Here is a 21911-nt window from a genome sequence, read left to right on the forward strand (position 1 = left end):
CTCATTGTGAAATTAGGGTTGATAATATTATCTACCTCTTAGGTTGTGCTTAGTAGACACCCAGGACATGCTAGTGGTTGTGTTGTTAGTATGAGTTTGTTGAGCTTAATACAAAAATCTTTTTTAAAAATGTAGTATTTCACTATTTTTCCTGATGTTGACGGATTTGTTTTGCTAGTTAGGAAATGAGGATGTGGGAAGTTGGGGTAGAAAGGGAGAAGTCATTCACTGTTAGAGGCCCATGGAGAAGGGGGATTTGGGGTCAAAGTGAAGTGGGCAAAAGGGGACGGAGAGAGGCTGTGACAGAGATCTGTGAGAGTCATTCCAGTGACAGGCCTCTCTGCCAGAGCACAGGGAAGAGCAGGTCCTCCCACAAGCTGGGCAGCACTGGCTGGGCTCTCCATTGGCACTGTCATCTACACCGTCCAGACACCTCAGGGCTGGCCTCTGGGTGACGGCAGGTGTTGCTGGGAATAAACCCCAATTAGACACCATCATTCCAATAAGTAATAATAGCACCCTCAGCAATCCCAATCCAGTCTCTCACATGAGGAGGTCAATTCTCCAAACTGCTTCCAATGCAACAGTTGTGGATGAAGGCTCCTGCAAAGCCTGGCACCTGGGTGTCCACAGGGGCAAGGGCAGCTGGAATGTTTGCTACTTGTCTCTGGCACTTGAGGAGCAGGACTTGGAATGACAGCGAGAAGCCTCACATCTGCACCAGCACGAAAACAAACAGGCAGCCACACTGACACCTTCTCTGGAACCTTCCCAGTTTCTTCCATCTAATGTGTCATTCTCGTGTGAGCCTGCCCTTGGGATTTGTGTGCAAAAGGACGAGTTGTATGACAAAAAGAGTAAGAAATGAGGACAAGAGGGAAGTGACACAGAAGGTGGTAACCTGTTCCTCAGATCTTCCATCTTATCAGGCTGGAGGCTGTCTTTTCTCTCTGTCCCCTTCCCGTCCTGACAAGATCAGTACCCACAGGACTGAGCATTAATGGATCTGAGAGGTGGAATAAAAACTCAAGTCTTGATGGCCACACAGCATATATTGCTAGCCCCACTCTGCATCAGATAGTGGTCTGAAGTATTTAGTTCACATCTACAGCTGTGAGGTATAAGATTTATTTTCAATTTTTCATCCTTGTAGAAAGAGCTTCATTCCTGTTTTAGGACCCTAGCCCGGCTTATTTGCTCTGTGACTTACTTCACTTCTCTGAACCTCAATTTACTCATTTGTCAAACAAAGACCATAATACATACTTCAGGAAATACAACTCTATCTGATTTTAGGGTGATGGCCTAAATGACTTACTGCCAAGACATGGCCAATCGTGTTTTTTTCTTGGAGGGGGCTGAATTTGCACAGAGTCCTTCATATGTTCGTGTAGAAATCACCGTCAAACTTGACTGCTTCAGTTTGACATCATCAAAGGTTCACCTTAAGATGATCACTCTGCCCAGAAAAGGATTTTTGGAAATCACAGCACTGACTGGTTCTGGGAAGTAGGGACATCTGGCCACCTTTGCCCAATCCCCATGGGTTCCACCTCTGGATACAATGAAGTACGCGTCTGTCTGCTGCCACCCCAGAGGACATCCTGTGTATGCCAGAGACAGAACCAGGGTATTCTTTCGAGATCATCCAATCCCCTCTCTGGATCATTACTTAAACTAATTCAATATGGGTAGATGAAACCTCTGTTTTCAAAAACCTTAGGGAAGAGGTGCCTGGGTGGCTCAGTCGGTTAAACGTCTGACTCTTGATTTCGGCTCAGGTCAAATCTCAGGGTCATGGGATTGAGCCCTGCGTCAGGCTCTATGCTCAGTGGGGAGTCTGCTTGGGATTCTCTCCCCCTCTACCTCTGGCCCTCCCTATGCTCATGTGCATGCTCTCTTTCTAAAATAAATAAGTCTTTAAAAGAAAAAAAAAAACCTTAGGGAAGATTTCACATGCTCTTCCACATACTTACGCCCATCCCTGAAAGCTCATAGCTAGGAACCTTTACATTAAGTCAATCGTGAAAATCACCCAGTTTCAATATATTGAAACATGGTCACAGGAAAGTAGAGTGGAAATTAGGAGGCAACCCTATAAGAGCCTTGATGTCACCCCATTAAAGATCAGAAATGGAAGCCTTGGCAGATACTTGCCATCTAAGTGGCTTTAGGCAAGTTCTTCATCTCAGCAGTAAACCTACCACTCTCCCCACAGTGCAGCCAGGAGGGGCCCACTGGGGGATGAGGGCGAGTCATTGCTGATCCTTTTTTTTATTATTATTTTTTTAAATTGCTGATCCTTGTTCTGTTCCTCTGAGGTCAGGGGCAACTTATCAAGATGGGGAAGGGGATTTATTTAGAGAGGAGCGTAGTGGCTGATATGAAAAGTGAGAGGAATGACAATTTTATTTGTATGGTTGCTCTAACCTAGATCTTCCGAAATCAGTTTTCTCCTGTACAGAAAAGACAAAGCCACTTGGTGAATTTACATTAAATTTTTCTGATGATTTCAGTTGTGCCCTAAGTTTTCTCTGTCAGAATTGGTAGTGAGTCCTTTGTTCCTAAATAAATGCCATCTCCCCAGAAGAAAGACTATGAATGGTAACTGAAAAAGCACAGCATTGAGACTCAGGCACGTCCAGGTGTGAGTCCCTTACCAGTAACTCTGGACATGTTAGTTGGTCTCTCAGAGGCTCAGTGTTTCTGTTTTTGTTTTTAAGATTTTATTTATTTGAGAAAAAGAGAGCTTGAGAGAGAGATCACAAGCAGGGGGTGGTGGGTAGAGGGAGAAGCAGACTCCCCGCTGAGCAGGAGAGGAAACCTGGGATCATGACCTGAGCCGAAGGCAGATGCTTAACTGACTGAGCTACCCAGGCTCCCAGGCTCAGTGTTGTTATCTCAAAATGAGGACAAGAACATCTTGGTAAAGATTAAACGAGATAGTATGTATAAATGTCTCGCATGTCCAGGCTCTCAGTAAACCGCACCTCCATGACTCATCATAAGGCTAGGTACAGAACGGGTGTCTGTAATGAATCTGACCACGCCATAAACCTCAACAGGGCAAGAAGCCACAGTCTGGGCCTACAGGAGATCCAAGGCAAACAACCAGTCCCAAGGCCCCCTGGAAGGAACAAGGTGGTAGCTCCTGAGGTTAGAGAGGTGTCAGAGTTGGGGAATAGATGCAACACTGGGCTGCCAGTGGTTTGCTCCATTCTCTTCCAGCAGCTGTAGGCTTGGTCTGCTGGGGGCTCCTGTCAGGAGATGGGGGCTGAGAGGCGATGCAGAGAGCTCAGGACAGCTTGTGCAAGCTCAGAGCTGGGTATTATTGTAAGCCAGCTGGCTGCTGGAGCCCTCTGGCTCTCCCACCCAGAGTTGGTAGGATCTCTTCCTTGTCCCAGGGCCAGACAAGGACACTCTGGGCAGAAAGAAACCATCGGTGTGGACAAGAAGAACAGCAGCTACTTAATCAGTCCAGGAGAACAGAGCCCAGCTGAAGTGTTGTTCTGCTCTCATTTAATTATCAAAATGATTCCTCTTCTTCTGTCCTCCCTAGGGCTGCATGCCCCAGATTCCCTGGGCCCAGTAATTGCCTCTCTGTTAATAGAAATCATCGGTATTTATTACACCGAGTGCTCCAGCTTATTTCAGCTCTCCTTGTAGCAACATTAAGGCGAGTGCTTGGTAGCATATCACCAAAGTAACCCTGCTTAATGACAAGAGTAAAGGCTCCTGAACTGTCCTTGCTCAGGAGGGCTAAGAAACTATGATCCAGAGCCCAATGAGATGAGCTGAGGAGCCATGTGTGGGGTGTGCAGCAGGGCCCGGACTCTGGGGGAGCAAGAAGTACAGGGCCTGGGAACAAAGGACTGGAAGCCCATGCAGATGACTGCTCCCACCTTTTCCCTAGAGGGAGTCTCCTGGGGGCTTCTGTTCCTTATAGATACATGACAATGGGGAGTGACTTGAGTTCAAATTCTTGGTCTACTACTCAGGGCCTTGTAAACTGTGGACTCCCAGAGCTTTCATCTTCTTACCTATTAAATAGGAAAGAGTAAAATCCACCTCCCAGGGCTGGCATGAGTATTAAATGAGAAAATAATGCAAAAGGATTCCAGTGGGCCTGCCATGGAAGGCGTGCCACAAATGTGTCTTCCCTCCTTTCTTCTAGGAGTTGATGCTGTGAATTGGGCCTCACACAATGTCTGGTGTGAATAGGGGTTCCCTCCTGCAGCCTCTTCAGCCTCTGAGTCTAATAATGGATAAACTCATCAAAGATGGGTCTGACCAGGAGCGTCACAGCCTAGGGTACATGTGGACTTGGGCTGGACACTGGGCTGACTGCCACTGTAGCTTCCAGATCCACATAGGCAACAGTGGGGAATCCTCACCCACCTCCACTCGTGCTCAGGTTCACTGTCTACCATCTGTCCACTCTGTGCTGTCAGATGACAGCCTTGCCCAGGGACCCAACTCTGAAAAGGCGGGTGCTCTGGGTGGCCTCAAGGGGACTGGGCAGGCTTGGAGGTGACCTGGCCTTATGATGAAGGTTGCTATCTCTAGGCAGCTACGTCTTTCAAGGTTCTGAAGTGACTCAGCAGTTCGTGGAGCCCAGTCACTGAGTACCTTCTGTGTACTTTCACACAGGTGAGGAAAGCAAGACTCAGAGAAGCCTACAAAGGCCTCAGAAAGGCAGAGATCAGTGCTGGAGCCAAGGCCAGCTGACTCTGAAGCTCTCTTCAGTCCTATGCAGTCTCCCTGTGGATAGTATCTGAGGAATTCATGGAGGTTAAACTTTATCTGTCATGCAAGGATTCGCTAATTCATTTGTAAATACCCATGTATCAATTTTTTTTTTTTTTTGGTACTAACAGGCATGAATGTGTTTTCTGACCGTGCTGGTCCCCAAGAACACAGGGGTTATCTGGCATTAGGTTGTGCTGGTGGATAGGGAACTGTATGGGGTGGGAAAGGTGACCAGGGTTTCTGAGTGCCAGAATGTTCTCAAAGTTCATATTTGAAGTTTCAGCATCAAATCCTATGCAAGAACAAATCACCATCACCTCGCCAAGAGGCCAAGGGAAATACAACTCTGCACCTACATTACTGGGTTCCTTGCTTTCTATTCTTTTCTTTTCTTCTTTCTTTCTTTTTTTTTAAGATTTATTTATTTATTCGAGGAGGGGGCAGAGGGAGAGGGAGAGAATCTCAACAGACTCCTTGCTGAGCGTGGAGCCTGACATGGGGTTCAATCCCATGACCCTGCGATCACGACCAGAGCCGAAATCAAGAGTTGGTTACTTAACTGACTGCGCCACCCTGGTGCCCCTTTATTCTCTTCTTTTAATTTTTGTTGGAAACTTATGGTGTCCCCTCATTAGGAAGAAAAATCTCAAAGTCCTCTTCTTCCCATAGGATACTGGCTCCCTCAGATCAGTTTGAGAATCAGCTTTAGTGGTTTCCAGTAGTGGAAAGAGAGAGCCAAAAGCTGGAGAAACTGAGGCAGAGACCAGGAGTGTCAAAGCAACTGAGATGTGGAGGGACACAGCCACAGAGAGATGGGAAGAAGCCTTGTGTCTCCACTGCTCTCCATAGTGACTGTGGCTGCTTGAGCTCTTCTCCAAACTGCCAGACACATGTGAGCAATTACAGAGGTTTCCTCTGGGCAGAGCCTCCCTGGCTGGTTTCCGTCTCACCCTCGCAGGCGCATAATGGAATTAAATGCGACTCCACTGCAGTTCCGCGCAGTGACTTACGCTGCTGTAGTCAATAAAACCCGCTCTTGGAAAGAAACTAGATTACAGGTCAGGGAAGGGTGGGCAGTCCGCTGAGCGGCCTCTGATCATTCCCCGTGGGGGGCCTTCCACATTCCTCTCTTCGTTTCCACGAAATTACCCACTGCTGCCAAAGTGGGGCCCCAGCTTCGGATTTGTTATTTAGATTGACTTTGCCTCGGACCCTCTGACATTGATGTGGCACCACAAAATTATGTAGCGTGGAAGCCAGAGGAGTTTTCAAAAGGAGTGACATTTTCTCTGGCCTCTCACTAAAAGAGCCAGTCAACCAGATACTGAAGGTGGATGGCGCAGGCGTGTTCCTTCCCTGCCTTTCGCCCTCTGGAGGAGGCAAGGTCAGTGCAGTCTCCGACCATATGGGGGGCTTACCTTACACGGGTGAGGGTCCACTCCATATGTCTCCAGTGTCTGTGCTTTTCTTAAAAAGTTCAGTTCTGATGTTGCTGGTGTTTGACCACTGGAATGAAGAAAATGAGATGATTTCAGGGTTTCCTGTTCTCATAGACTCCCTTGAGATAAACTCTCCATTAAGAAGCTTTCATGGAGTGGCTCAGTCAGTTAAGTGTCTGACTCCTGATTTCAGCTCAAGTTCTCATGGATTGTGAGATCGAGCCCTGTGTTGGGCTCCGCGCTCAGTGGGGAGTCTGCTTGAAAGATTCTCACCTTCTGCCACTACCCCACTCACTCACTCTTTTTCGCTAATTTATATATATTATGTATTAATTATATATTAATATATCATATATATATGATATATATATATATCATGTATATGATATATATATATATTTATATATATATAAATAGATATTTTAGCATTCAGGGTAAGTCTACACTCCAGTTTTTCCACAGAGTGTGCTCCCTGCCCTGTTCAGGACCAACTTCAGAGATTCCTGTCTAGGGTCAAAAACTCAGATGTCTTCAGACTGAGGCTGACTACATAATGAATGACATGGGCTGAGTGTAGACAGGAGGGAGTGGTGGGGACTGTGGCAGACTGGGGAGTGCTACCTCATCGAATGAGGGCAGCTGTTCCTCAGCTCCAAGACTGTAGTCATGTGGGAATGCAGGGCCCAGCACTGCTAGATGTTAAAAGCACTGCTTGTAAATGGGAAGTCAGAGATACTGATTTTTATGTGGTATTTTACAATTTCAAATACTGTGGGGGCAAACAAAACACACTTGTACACTGGCTGCAGGCCATGGGTTTCTTGTCTGTGATCTGATCTAGACTGAAATACAAAGAAGGGGCCTATATATCTTGCTGGTACTGCCAACGCTTTTCCTTTACCAGAAGGGAACATGGGAATGGAGGGTGAAGAGACAGCAGGAGACAGTGCTGAGCTCCCCAGACTCCACAATAGCTCTGTTTATCCATAGGGTGATGACTATGGAAAGGAAACAAGCAGAAAAAGGAAGAAAGCAGCCCTAGTGCCAAGCCATCTGAGGAGGGGACCTTTAGCATCATTCCCTTTGCAGCTGTTATCACGTGCTTTCCTGAGCTCCACGCAGAACCAGTGGCAGCGTTACCTCAGGCGCCCTCAGGGTCCAGAGCCTTGGTGAAGCAGACACACTCCTACAGATGTCGGGTTGGTTTCTCTGCGAGGAGGGGTGGGCAGTTTGTCAAGTCAGCAACAACTCTGATGGCTGGTGGGAAGGACTGAAAGTTGCTGATTTCTAAGTTCATTATTTGTCTCGAGTAATACGGTAGTGCAGGAAGACGAGGCAGAGCAGGAAGGAGCAGGCCAGATTCCCCCTAGTGTCCCTCGGGAGAGACACCAGTCAGCACTTTTCTGTGCCAGTCTCCATGCTGCTTGCTGTAAAATCTACCATGAAATAAAGTGCACTGTCTGGGCCCTCCAGGAACTCACGTTAGAGCTGGAGGAAGGAAACAGACATATTTTTACATAATGAAGATGAGGCCAACATGTGCAAGTAGGCATTTTGTTGACTGCAGATTTCTACATCCACCAGCACACCTGAGGCCGGAGAAGGTGTGTGGGAAATGTTGGTGTGGCAGGCAAAAGGCTGGGCACCAGAGGCAGCTAAGCACCACGGCCCCTTCCAGGGAGCGTCCTCATTCCCTGTCTGGAAGCTGGAGGGTCTTGTGGGCTCCATTTATTCCAGGAGTTGGCCCAAGCCTCCAAGGCCCTCAAAGTGGGCATCATTTCCTGGGGGGTCCCCTGTCTCCTGCTAGGTTTCTGGATGGCTGTCTCCGCTGCTCTAAAACCCTCCTGGCAGTGCCTCTGGCTGTCCCAGCACATCCTTGATCTCTGCTTTGAATGAACCATGAACCCTCAAAGGTCCATGTTTATTCTGACCTTTACCACAAGGGGCCACTATTTCCCTAACAGTGATGGGAGGAGCCAGCCTGCTCAAAAAAGGCCACACCAGCATAGGGAGAGGGATGGGGAAGCGCCAGGGTTTCACCTCTGAGAGCTGTCTCCATTCCCGGGGAGGGTGGGAGCCAGTGCAATATTAAGTTGAAGCTTAATATTAACATCAGAAATATCTCCCCCCCGCCCTTGGGCATTATCCTTCCCCAGGAAGATAGATAAGCAAACATTTAAAAAGATTTTAAAAAGTTGTGCCGTACTAATATGATGGCATGTTTTATTTTACAGCATTGCATTGTATGTAGCCTTTTCCACATGGTTTATCAGTTTGGGGTCTAGGTGCTCCAGCATGCCACACAAAGTAGAGTGCATACACACTACTGGTTTTTCTTTTTTTAAAAATTTTTTGTTTTTTGTTTTTTTGAAGACGTATTTATTTTAGAGAGAGAGCACATGTGGGGGGGGAGGGGCAGAGGGAGAGAGGAAGAGAAGCAGACTCCCTGCTGAGGGTGGAGGCGGACACAGGGCTTGATATCATGACCTGAGCTGAAATCAAGAGTGGAACACTTAACTGACTGAGCCGCCCAGGCTCTACTGTTTTGTTTTGTTTTAATCAGTCTTCTAGAAAATCCTATATAATATGGGTGAGAGGATACATTAATGCTATTTTATGGAATTTTGCATATTCTGGGCAAAGAGAATCTGAGGAGGACAAGCCTCCTGCTTTCAGCTACTTCTCCCCTCCTTCCCTCTGTGTAGGGCTGTGGGTTGGGTGAGGCAGTACTGAAGACACAGCCCCTAAACCAAGTGCTCTCAGGGCACCCCCAGCATTTATGAACCAGGCCAGCCCTGTGCAGTCCCATCCACTGACCCAGAAGCCATCTGTCACACTGCCACAGACTGAAGGTAGAGGCTTACCCATTTTTCACATGCCTCCTATTTTCTCTTCTGTTGTTTCTTTTATGTTTTTCTTTTCCTTTTCCCTAGTCCACGCTTCTTTCCTCTCTCTTTTCATTTATCTTAGTGAAGCAGATACACTTCAGAGGCCAGTCCCTCTCTGTTCTCCTTACAATATAATGTCCCTGCTGCCCTCAAGCTTCAGCCTACACCAGGGCTTGGGGTTGTGCTGTCGGTGGAATGGTGAAAATGGCACATCCCAGAGTCAGGAGGACTGGGTCTGTAGGAGCAGAGGGCGCAGCTCAGGGCTTGTGTGGTCAGGCTTTGGAGGACCGAGTGTCCTGAGCCTGAACCAAGGGTCACGTACCTGAGTTCTGTCTTGTGAATCTCAGCAATTTTCCTTTCCAGCTTCTCTGAATGTTTTGGGAAAAACTGGAACTTGGAGCTGTAGCCTTCAGGGTGTTTCCCTGGGTCATAATCCCCAATCTCCGCTTGCAAAAGGAAAGCAGAGTAAAACAGTTGTGGAGATAGGTAAATCATCACTGTAAAGCAACAAGAAATTAACACACAGAGCAAAAGCCAAAGCATATACCAAATTTATAAAGAACAATGGATATTGAGCATGGCTGTGGGTCAGGCAGAGGGCATGCCCCTCAGAAGCATGCCTACCTTTGTTTTCCCAGGTGTGTGCTCTGGGTTGATATCAAGCCTAAGCAGAGACACTACAGCCAAGCCTGTGTTCTGTGGTCACCACAAGTAAATATGCAATAAAAGAGCAGAAGCCTGCATCGCGGTCTTTATCCATTCAGCCTTGAGAAAAGGGACGGGATCAATGCTCTTTGTGGCAGCACAGGAAACAGCTTGATCAGGATGATACAGTCTCTTGAGCCTGAGCCAGATCAGAAGTCTAAGTCTCAGTTTGGAGGATTTTAGCAGGGACACACTGATGAATGAGCCATGACCCAAACTCAGAAGTCAACTCTTAGTCCAACAAATCAAATCAAATCAAATCAAGTGAATACATTTGAGTAAATACTCATTCAGGGCTAACCAGGTGTCAGGCCCCTTGGAGAGAACCTCAGAGTGGGAAGACTGGCTAAAACTGGCCATTGAGTTGAGGAGCACCCGGTTTCCTAGTTTTCTGCACAGGGTGGGGCTTTTTCCTCCACCCATTTAGAAAGAGTCCATCCCTAAAGCTGCTGGGGTCTCAGATCGGTGACCTCTGTGGAGGGGAGGGTGGTAGGCCCATGGCACTCTGCACAAAGCAAGTCAAAACGCAGCCCTCTGCACAGGAAGTGTTTCACAGGGAACATCACGAATATGTTAGGAGGAGGTATGTTAAAAAGTGCCAGGTGCTTCGTGGTTGTCTTTTCTCCTTTAGTGAGAACCACAACCAGAGGCCATGAGGAATCTTGAGGGATGAGAAAATATTAAGAGGAAAATGTGCCCTCCTCTCACAGCTAAATATTGTACTTGTGCACAAATCTACTCATTGTGTCTTCCAAATTACTTGGGAATTTCTATCGTTCAGCAAGAGACTAAAAGCTTCCCTGGGCCTATAGTCCAGAGTGACCTTGAGCCATGAAGTCATTTATTACGATTTTATTTAGAAATCTCCAAGTGGACAACATCAATATTGGACATCAATTATTTCTTCAAAGGAAAAAAAAAAGAACAATTCAATATGGTTGTCAGGGTAAATCTGGTGGAAAGACTAGGGTTTAAAATCTCACTTAGGACCAAGATCTCCTTTAAAAACGAAGACGTTCTCTTTCTGTACTTAGAGTTGGCAAGCACCTTCTAGACTTGGTGGTTAGGTGCTTTTTAAAAACAGGACTCTCAGAAGTCAAAGTTGCAATGTGTGGACTTTTACATTCTTAATGCAGCTATGATATTTCTCCTAACAGAAGAACTGTAGTTTTTTATTGGCAAGCATTTTTCAGGTTCTTTTCACAAAGTAGCTTCCTGGAGTTCACAGATTTCCAACTAAGATGGAAACCGTGATTTTAGTGCTGTGGTCCCGAATAATCTGGTGACAGTTTCAGGCCTAAGGACTAAGAGAAGTCTCGAAAGTGCACTTAGGAGCCCCTGCATTTCAGGGAAGGAGAAGGCTTCACATACATGAAGACTGCATACCTTTCCCGCTATTTTGCAAAAAAAGGGAAAAAAGGCAGTTGGCATCAACTGGATACAGATTCAACCCTGCCTTATTAGGATGCTAGGAAATGCGTCTGTTACTTGTAAACATTCCAACCCTGACCACTCTGAATGGAAAGGTCTCTGAAAGGGACACCAGAATTCCAAGATACTTCACACCTTTGAGATTTGCATGAAAGGCTAGGAAAAAATTCATTCAAATGACTCTCCAGAGTCTCAGTAACTCTATCAACCAAGGGCGGAGGAAACCCCAAACAGAGTCACAATGAGCTGAAGGTGCTGGCAGAAAGACCTTGGGCGCAGCATAGGGTTGAGTGGTCGGAGCTTTCGGAACCTAGGGCGTCTAGGCAAAGCCCTCCCACTCAGACTCTGCTTCAAGTTAGATACTGTTTATATCCGAGAAGTAGTCATCTGTAGTAACTGAAATAATGTAATCAGCACTCAGCATGAAAAGCAAATTCATCTTGTCGAAAGTCATTACCTTGAAGGATGTAAGCTGCTAACAAGGCAGCATCTGATGTTTTACAGAGGAGGCGGCCATGGTAGAGATCCCTTTTGATCTGTAGGAAGACTAAGTACCTGGAGAGAAAACAGAGGCTGAACTAGAAAGGATTTCTCTGAGGGCTTTAAAGACATAGGGTGGAATAAAAGCCTATCAAATTCTTGTCAGGGTACTTTATTGCTACATTAAAACAAATTTAAAATGCACCACAGAACAAATGTATTTTCCGTTTTCCTGAAGACTTCCAAGAACTTTGCCCCAAACTGATGTGGGGTTCAATTCAAAACAACCTGTCAGTTTCCTTCGGGAGCTCAAAACAGAATTGGTGCTTTCTGGCAAAAACACTGTGCCCCGCTCCAGTGCTAGGTTTTGGAAGGAGCCAGCCGTGGCCCATTCAGTGCTGAAAAAGAAACCTGTGTCAGCAGAGAGGGGCCAGCTGGGCCTCTCTCCGCCGCGGATTCTGGCTGATGTTTCTTCTTACGAAGCGGAACTAGCCCAAGGAGGAGTTCTGCCTTGGCTTGCCAAGACAACCCGCCCGTGTGTGGAACGGCCTTCATTTATTGGCAGAGCTCAACTGGACCACAGAATTTGAAGAAGGTGTAAAAAGGGCCAGGAAAAGGAAAAGCACAGCAACTGTGGCTAGCGTTTCTTCAGAGAAAGCTCTCACCTCAGATGGAAGCAGGACAGCAGAATAACAGCTAATGGTAGCTGATACGTACTGAGCACTTACTATCTGCCAGTCCAGGTGTTTTGCACTTTACATGCAATATCTCATCTAATTCTCACCCCATACTCTGAAATAGGTACTATCATCCCCTCCTTTTTTTAAAAAAAATTTAATTCCAGTATAATCAACATACAGTGTTATATTATTCCCCTCTTTTAAGATAAAGGCACTGAGGCTTAAGTGATTTTTCTCAAGGGCACACAACTGGGAAGTGGCAGAGTCAGGATTCGAATTCAGGACCCCAAGACCCTTGAGGTTGGCTCTTAGTCACTCTGTTATATGGCCCTCCTTGCTTTATAACTGCTTCAAAGTTTCACAAGGAGTTGGGTGGGCCCTGTCACAGTGGAATGGAATTGTTGACTGTTTTGAAATGTCTTTACAAAGAGTAGGTCTCTGGTGTCAAAACTTTATAGGTGCCCTGAAAAGAGCAAAAGCCAAGGGTATCAAACCCTTAAGTGTGTCACCCACCACAGTGATGTCTTGTCCTGGGGCATCTATGGTGATTTAGAAATATGCCTACAGATTCTTTGATATTCCTCATTTCCAGAAGTAGAGCTTAATTCTCTCCCTTTGGGTATGGTTTGGACTTAGTGACTTGCTTCTAACAAACAGAATAAAGCAGAAGTGCTAGTGTCTAACCTCTGAGACCAGGTCATAAAGAAATGAATCCTTCAGTCAGACCTTCAGATGACTGCAAGCCCATGAGATACCCTGAGCCAGAGCCACCCAGGTAAGCCACTCCTGAATTCCTGACCCACAGAAATGGAGAGGTAATAAATGCTTATCATTTTAAGCCAAGTTTTGTGGCACTCTGCTAACCATAGATAACTACAGAATCGCTACAGGAGTAATAGAAATGTAAAATTCCCCTGAACTCCATCAGTCTGAAGCACAAAGAAGTTGGGCCCTCTCTGGACCACTAGAGGTTTCCATTGCTTTTGTTTTCAGGCTGAAGAATAATACAGAGGATTCTGTGCCCATTTGCTCCCCTGAAAATGCTCAAAAGAAAGAGGACCATTGACAGTGTAACTTCTGGGGTAGGGAGGGGTCCTGGCAGGTGACTCAGAGAGCCTGGGCTTACTGATTCAAGTAACTAACAAACAGATGCAGGAGAAATTGGCCCTGATACTCAAAAGTGTGGCCCACAAATCAGGGGGGTCAGCATCATCTGGGAGCTTGTTGGAAGTGGAGAATATTAGGCCCATCCTAGACCTACTGAATTGTTTTAGCAATATCCCCAGGTGACTTATATATAAAGTTTGAGAAGCATTGTCCTAAGAGTATTCGAAAGCATCCATCTAACCACATCAGGATGGACTGCCCTCCCCAAACCAAAGGGAAGGTGAGTACTGTCGTCTGGAAGTTGATAAGAACTCCTCTCCTCACAACCAACCACCACCATCAGCAGCACCCCCACTCTGCCGCAGTGTTTGCCATGAAAAACTGAAAGAAAAAGACATCACGTCGAGTGAATAATTAAGATGGATCTACCAAATCTACTCGTCCTCGCTCTGCTTCCTACAGTAAAATGCCACACCTCCGTATGGGAGAGAGGAAGGAGGGCAGAGAGAGAGAGGAAAGGAGGGAGGGGGGCAAATTTGGGAGGAGAAGGGAAGGGGAGAGAGGGAGGGGGAGAGTGCTTCTTTGCCTCTCACTGCTCCAACTCCCACCTCCCACAGGCTCTGGCAGGATGTGGAAGCAAACCTTTTCTTTTGTCCCTTACTCAGTGATCATTCCCTGGGCCTGAGTCCATATATCACTCCTTCTGTACCTCTCTGTCTGTGTCCACAATTCAGGGACAGCACATACCGGACTACAGGAGATATTTGAAAGGGACAAGGCTCTGGGCAGTGATTGTCAATGTGGCAGTGAGGAGAACATCCCCTGGGGGGAGCACATCAGAATCTGTATGTGTCTCCTGGGTTTGAAAAAAACCCACTGGAGCTTCTGATTTGCTTTCTTCCCACCGGGGGGGAGGGGGGGGAACCTGGCCCTGACACAGAACCACTGTGTTTATGAGGCATCTTTATTTTTTTATTTTTTAAAGATTTTATTTATCTGACAGAGAGTGCACAAGCAGGGGGAGCAACAGTCAGAGGGAGAGGGAGAAGCAGGCTCCCCACTGAGCAGGGATCTGGATGCAGGTCTTGATCCCAGGACCCTGGGATCATGCCCTGAGCTGAAGGCAGATGCTTAACTGACTGAGCCACCCAGGTGCCCCATGCATCTTTATTGTTGGTTGCATGGTGGGTGCCTCCAGTGAGCTGGAAAGGATACAGGCTTTCCACTGCTGAGTGGGGTTTCTTTAGACTTCTGGAGGTAGAACAGCTATGGGGGGGTGGGGTCAAGGGTAAGACCACAGGGACATTGTCAGGCAGTGGTGCAACTGGAGGGGGCAAGGAAAGGGGGGGCAAGTCAACATCCTACAAAACAAAGCACAGCTTTAGAAGACAATAATACAGCATCCTGGGGTGCCTGGGTGGCACAGCGGTTAAGCGTCTGCCTTCGGCTCAGGGCGTGATCCCGGCGATCTGGGATCGAGCCCCACATCAGGCTCTTCTGCTATGAGCCTGCTTCTTCCTCTCCCACTCCCCCTGCTTGTGTTCCCTCTCTCGCTGGCTGTCTCTATCTCTGTTGAATAAATAAATAAAATCTTTTTAAAAAATAATAATACAGCATCCTTTCCTGATTAAAACCCTTCAGAGTGTAGGGATAGAGGGTACATTCCTCAATTTCATAAAAACCATCAATGAAAAGCCTACAGCAAATATCATTCTCAATGGGGAAAAGCTGAAAGCCTTTCCCTTAAGATCAGGAACATGACAAGGATGCCCACTCTTGCCATTATTATTCAACATAGTACTAGAAGTCCTTGCAACAGCAATCGGACAATAAAAAGGGATAAAAGGTATCCAAATCGGCAAAGAAGTCGTCAAACTGTCTTTCTTCGCAAATGACATGATACCCTATATGGAAAACCCAAAAGACTCCACCCCCAAACTACTAGAACTTAGAGAGCAATTCAGTAATGTGGTGGGATACAAAATCAATGCTCAGAAATCAGTTGCATTTCTAGACACGAACAATGAGATTGAAGAAAGAGAAATTAGGGAATCCATTGCGTTTACAATAGCACCAAAAATCATATGTTATCTTGGAATTAACTTAACCAGAGACGTAAAGGATCTATATTCTAGAAACTACAAATCACTCTTGAAAGACATTGAAGAAGACACAAAAAGATGGAAAAATATTCCATGCTCATAGATCAGAAGAATAAACATAGTAAAAATGTCTATGCTACCCAGAGCAATCTACACTTTCAATGCTATCCCGATCAAAATATCAATGACATTTTTCAAAGAACTGGAACAAACAGCCCTTAAATTTTTATGGAACCAGAAAAGGCCCCAAATCACCAAGGAATTGTTGAAAAGGAAAAACAGAGCTGGGGGCATCACATTGCCGGATTTCAAGTTATACTACAAAGCTGTGATCATAAAGACAGCATGGTACTGGCACAAAAACAGACACATAGACCAATGGAACAGAATAGAGAACCCAGAAATGGACCCTCGGCTCTTTCGGCAACTAATCTTTGACAAAGCAGGAAAAAACATCCGGTGGAAAAAAGACAGTCTCTTCAATAAATGGTGCTGGGAAAATTGGACAGCCATATGCAAAAGAATGAAACTTGACCACTCCCTCACACCATACACAAAGATAAACTCCAAATGGATGAAAGACCTCGATGTGAGACAGGAATCCATCAAAATCATAGAGGAGAACAGGCTGCAGCCTCTTTGACATCGGCCACAGCAATTTTTTTCATGACACGTCTCCAAAGGCAAGAGAAACAAAAGAAAAAATGAACTTGTGGGACTTCATCAAGATAAAAAGCTTCTGCACAGCCAAGGAAACAGTAAAAAAAAAACCTAAGAGGCAGCCCACGGAATGGGAGAAGATATTTGCAAATGACACTACAGATAAAAGACTAATATCCAAGATCTACAAAGAACTTCTCAAACTCAATACACGTGAAACAAATAATCAAATCAAAAAATGGGCAGAAGATATGAACAGACACTTTTCCAATGAAGATATACAAATGGCTAACAGACACATGAAAAAATGTTCAAAATCATTAGCCGTTAGGCAGTTAGAATGGCAAAAACTGACAAGGCAGGAGACAACAAATGTTGGAGAGAATGTGGAGAAAGGGGATCCCTCTTATACTGTTGGTGGGAATGCAAGTTGGTATAGCCACTTTGGAAAACAGTGTGGAAGTCCCTTAAAAAGTTAAAAATTGAGCTACCCTATGATCCAGCAATTGCACTACTGGGTATTTACCCCAAAGATACAGATGTAGTGAAGAGAAGGGCCATATGCACCCCAATGTTCATAGTAGCATTGTCCACAATAGCTAAATTGTGGAAGGAGCTGAGATGTCCTTCAACAGATGACTGGATTAAGAAGATGTGGTCCATATGTACAATGGAATATTACTCAGCCATCAGAAAGAACGATTACCCAATATTTGCAGCAACATGGATGGGACTGGAGGTGATTATGCTAAGTGAAATAAGTCAAGGAGAGAAAGACAATTATCATATGGTTTCACTCATTTATGGAACATAAGAAATAGAAGATTGGTAGGAGAAGGAAGGGAAGAATGAAGGGGGGGGGTAAACAGAAGGGGGAATGAACCATGAGAGACTGTGGACTCGGAAACAAACTGAGGGCTTCAGGGGGGAGGTGGGTGGAGGATTGGGATAGGCTGGTGATGGGTATTAAGAAGGGCACATAATGCATGGTGCACTGGGTGTTATACGCAACTAATGAATCATGGAACATTACATCAAAAACTAAGGATATACTGTATGGTAACTAACATAACAAAATAAAAATTATTATAAAAAAAGACAAGAAGTGAGCTCATGAAAGAATCAACCATCAGCTTCAGAGGACAGAGCTATACTAGGGGTTCCCCTCCCTTTTCTGCCACGGTGGCTTTCATCAAGCTTCTTGTTTTGTTCATTGAAGGAGGTAACCAATGAGTCGGTATTGTTGGACATGAGAATATATCCCACGTGACTCATAGCATGCCTAGACCTATTCTCAAGAGAACATGGCATATTCTCCCCTGCCACACATGGACCTAAGGAAGACTATCTTGCCTGAGACACCGCCACTAGGGCCACTTTGCTACCAGGGAAGAGATTAGCCTGCCGGGGCCACCCAACCTAGCCAGCTCCTCATAAGCAGGCTAGTTGGGTTACCCAATCTCAGAGCCTCAGAATAGCAGTTACAGAGCCTAATTCTCTCACACGTGAGGCAACAGAAGTCTAGACATGTAGAGTGACTTGTCTGAGGTGATACAGTAATCAGAATCAAGGAAGGCCTCCTGACTCAGCGCCTGATGATTTTTCTACCTCCATAGTAATTCAATTAGCTATTAGAGAAAGAGGGTCCTAAATGAAGAGAACTCTGTCATTGGAGGGAAATTCTCATGGGAACCAAAGAAGAAATCAGCCTTAGAACAGATTTAAGACAACAAGCTTATCCTTAGGACACTTTGGGTAAACTTGGCCTATCTTTTCCTGGCCTCATCTCCATTTTTGTTTAATGCCAACGTTGTCCTTAATTAATGGAGGTGTGAATTGGGACTATCCGAAGGCAGAGTAAGTGAAAACCTAAAAAGACAGCCAAGGAAAACCTGTCTTTGTGACATGTGCATCTCTCCAAGGTATTGGCTGTGGCACTGTGCTTTTGATACAGAGGGTGGAGATGATTCCACAGATGGTTCCAGAATTAAAGCTTCTGACCTCTGGAAAGAACTGGCATTTCCTGAAGAGTTCTTACTTTGGCCCTGACTTTCCTTCATCAGATTCTTTGTCCCTGGCTTCCTCTATAATCTTATAAGGAGACCTGCAGTCAGAGATTTTTTTTTTTAATTTACTTTTAATACTCTAGAGAGCCTGTACGTCTTGTGCTTAGCTCACCTACTCACCTTCCCTTCCTCCCATCCATCATCCATCCATCCATCCATCCATCCATCCATCCATCCATCCATCCACATCCATCCATCCATCCATCTCCATCCATCCATCCATCTCCATCCATCCATCCATCTCCATCCATCCATCCATCTCCATCCATCCATCCATCCATCCATCCATCCATCCATCCATCCATCCAGGTCTGAGCACTTACATGTGCCAGGCTCTGCCAAGGGTGCTGGGAGTACAGAAGGAACAAAACAGAATCCCCACTCTTACGGAGCTTACATTCCAGTGGGGAGAGACAGACGGCAAAACAATAACAAAATAATAATGATTTACTGAATGCATGTTGTGAGCCACACACTGTACTGAGATTGTTGCTTGCCTTGTAGCACAGCTAAAGAACAACCTGGAATTTGAACCCAGATCTTTTCGATACCTTTGTCCGGGGTCGGCAAACTATGACCTGCCTCCAGAGTTTCCAGTGAAATAAAGCAAGATTTTATTGGAACGCAGCCATACACATTCATTTAGGTATTGTCTCTGGCTGCGTTCGCACTGCAAAGGCAGAACCGAGTCGTTGTGACAGAGACCATATGGTGCACAAAGTCTAAAATACTTACTCTCTGGCCTTTTATAGAAAACACTTGCCAGACCATCTTAGCCTGAGGTAGGATCAAGTGATGTTCATCGAAGCAATTTATGACCTGTGAGCTCCATTCATTCTCACGTATATCCATTCATTCTATTAATATTTTTTGTGAGCACCCTCACTCAGGCATGTGTCAGGCAGTTTGTTTCCTTAGAAGGTGGGGCCCCATTTGCACTCAGTTCCCTTCTACTACTTGATCTTTCCACAGCGTTCATACACCTGCGGTCCCTGTTAAATGCTAAATCTGGTGCCTAATCCCCATTTTCTCTGCCTTGTCTCTAGCTCAGACAAGAAAATCTATTTATTACTTTAAAAAATGACAAAAGAGATTAATCAGGATTTGGCAACTAAATTTATCATCTGGGAAGAGTCCAAGAGATAAATGAAGCACAGTTCTTTACTCCCTATTTCATCCCCTCCTCTCAGTCTGGCTTTATGGGAATAGCTGAGACGGCATTGAAATTTAGGACCAATATTGCTAGGAAAAAACACACTGACAGCTAAATTAGTTTGGCAGGGAGGTGGCATGGAGGCCTCTAAGCCAGGAATGAATTATGGGTATTGAGTGAGCCTGGGGCAGGTACCGGCTCTCTGAAGATGGGCAGGGACGTGAAAGAGGAGACTCGGCTAATTCCAAGGCCTCCACAGAATGCCTCGGAGGGGGAGTCATGAAGACTCCAAATCAGGCCCAGTCACCCGGCGCTTCACACCCCCAACAATGCTTGGGAAATGCATTCTAGGGAAGGCAGGCTGGTGAGGTGGAGAGCAAGGGGACAACAGTCGAGGATGCTCAGCACAGACATGGGCAGAAGGGGGAGGAGCTCACACCCTTGTCAGTGCCTTTGAAGCTTGCTGACTCAGACAGAGGCCTGGCCATGGTCCTCATGCTGCACCACCAGGACTTGGATAACTGATGACCTGGGACGGCTTTTTCTCTGAGTCCTCAAAAGTTAGTTTCTTAAGTGGTAGGACTCTAGCTGGTGGGGGAAAAGGACAGCTGGAGTGGGAAGTATCAGAAAAGAAGCACCTTTTCCCCTCAACAAAAGAGAGAAGCCAGAGCTCACTGTACGTGTGCCCCATGTGGAGACCTTGGGGGTCCACGGACCATATAATCCATCTGGCGACCTCTGCTCAGCGCAAGGCTTGCCGGGGGGTGTATCACAAAGTCCAAGACCCTAGTGTAGCGGTCAGTTCTCCCAACAATTACGCGCTAGCTCTTCCTCTCCTCATTTTATAAATAAGGGATCTGAAGGTCAGACAGGTTAAATATCTTATGTCCGAGGCCACGGAGCCGAGAACTGACAGAAATAGGAGCTGAGCTTGTCTATGCAGCTTTTTGATAGGAGAGTGTGTACATTAGTATCCTGTAGTAACATTTGATTTAGAAAATTGTATTGTTAAGCTCCTCCTAAGGGCCAAGATAACCATGTATTTTTGCCCTTTAATCAAATCAGAAAGCCATGTCTGCTGTGCTCTCACTGGCCACTCACTGAGTTGTTAGAGTCACCTCTGTCATCCTCACTGTCGGCTGAGTGAGGTGGAGACCAGGCGATCCTGAGGTGTGGTGTTGGGAGGCAAGGTGCTAGGTTCTCAAGAAAGAGGTGTTAAATGTGCCCAGACACATGGACAGAAGGGTGGCCTTCTGGGTCTGCCCTGGCATCATCACCTCTGTTGGCAGGGAGGCGGGTGGGGGGAGAGGGACAGGCTCAGAGTGAGGCAAGTACTCTGAAGGTCCTGAGCAGGGCGGGCTAGCGCTCCTACAACTGCAGGGCTGCTCCTGTAACTGGACGGGCTTGGTTTTCAGAAGCAACGTGGGAGCCCCATGCACTTCCTGGTGGGTGAGCAGAGCCTGCAGTTTCTGTAGCCAGTGAGTGGCACGAACACACTCGCCGCCTCAGTACTTCAAAGGTGGTGCGTGTACACTGCCCAAGCATCCCAAAGAAACGACCTTCCTCATCCTTCTGGCTGCGCTGCAAGAGTCCCCCCAGCCTCCCCTGGGGCCCGTGTGAAGACCCCACTTTTCCTTCCTGTCCCACTTCTTAGCTTCCTTTGCACTACATAGCCCTGTTTCTTGCCCTCTTCTCTCCCCACTTCCTCTTTTTCCTTCTCAGAGAAACTTTAGCTCCTTTTATCTGACAAAGCTAGTGGCACGGTTTTCAGAACAGGAAGTGAACATAAATCCATATTCCTTCTTCCTCCCTTCTTCCCTCTTTCCTTTCTCTGGAATTCTCCCAAGCAGTTCAGGATCTGGAAGTAGATTGCAAAGACTTAGAGGTCAGAGTCTACATAACTGGCCACGGCCTCACCCAGTCTCGGCAGTCTTCAAGGTTTGGGGGGAAGCGGAGAGCTGGCAGCGCTGTCTCTTCCTCAGCTCTAGGGTTCCCTGGCATCACCTCTTGCTCTAGGGCCCCACCCTCTCCGAGGCCACGCCAATATTCTGCTAATGTCAGAATTAGATATTTCTAATATAAAAATTAAGGATCTCTGTTACGGAGCATTGCTGAATCTCTGAGGCAAGACTTTTAGAGTGAATTTGGCTCATATATACAGAACCTTGGTGAAGCTTTGAAGCACCTATCCTTTGACCCTCTTGTAGGATGATGTGGGCACAGAAGTTCTTTCTCATCCTCAAGTGCTGCTGGATGAGACAGGATTCATTCCATGCGGCTGTCTGCCCGCCACAGAACATGATCCCCACAATGAAGAGTTCATCACGGACCTCATCCATCTGCACACTGGAGTTTATCCACTTGGATTTAAAATCTTCAGTACCTCCCAGCTTATTTTGCAGTATGCTGCTTTGGCATTTCCCAAGTACATTAGGCCACTGGAGTCTATTT

General features: G+C 46.2%; 1 protein-coding gene across 2 annotated transcripts in view; it reads right to left on the bottom strand.

Moving 5' to 3' along the window:
• Positions 1-21911, bottom strand: part of FRMD5 (FERM domain containing 5) — a 303422-nt gene that overhangs the window by 20900 nt on the left and 260611 nt on the right. For both annotated transcript variants that reach the window (XM_045772273.2, XM_087859249.1), the window contains exons 5-7: positions 11670-11767; positions 9399-9522; positions 6168-6255 (exon numbers count right to left, since the gene is read on the bottom strand). In XM_045772273.2, coding sequence (XP_045628229.2) covers positions 6168-6255; positions 9399-9522; positions 11670-11767 — 310 coding nt within the window. The remainder of the gene's footprint in view (positions 1-6167; positions 6256-9398; positions 9523-11669; positions 11768-21911) is intronic.

This window comes from Ursus americanus, chromosome 36 (genome assembly GCF_024610735.1).
Source record: "Ursus americanus isolate L20-20 chromosome 36, mUrsAme1.1.p, whole genome shotgun sequence".
Taxonomy (NCBI): Eukaryota; Metazoa; Chordata; class Mammalia; order Carnivora; family Ursidae; genus Ursus; species Ursus americanus.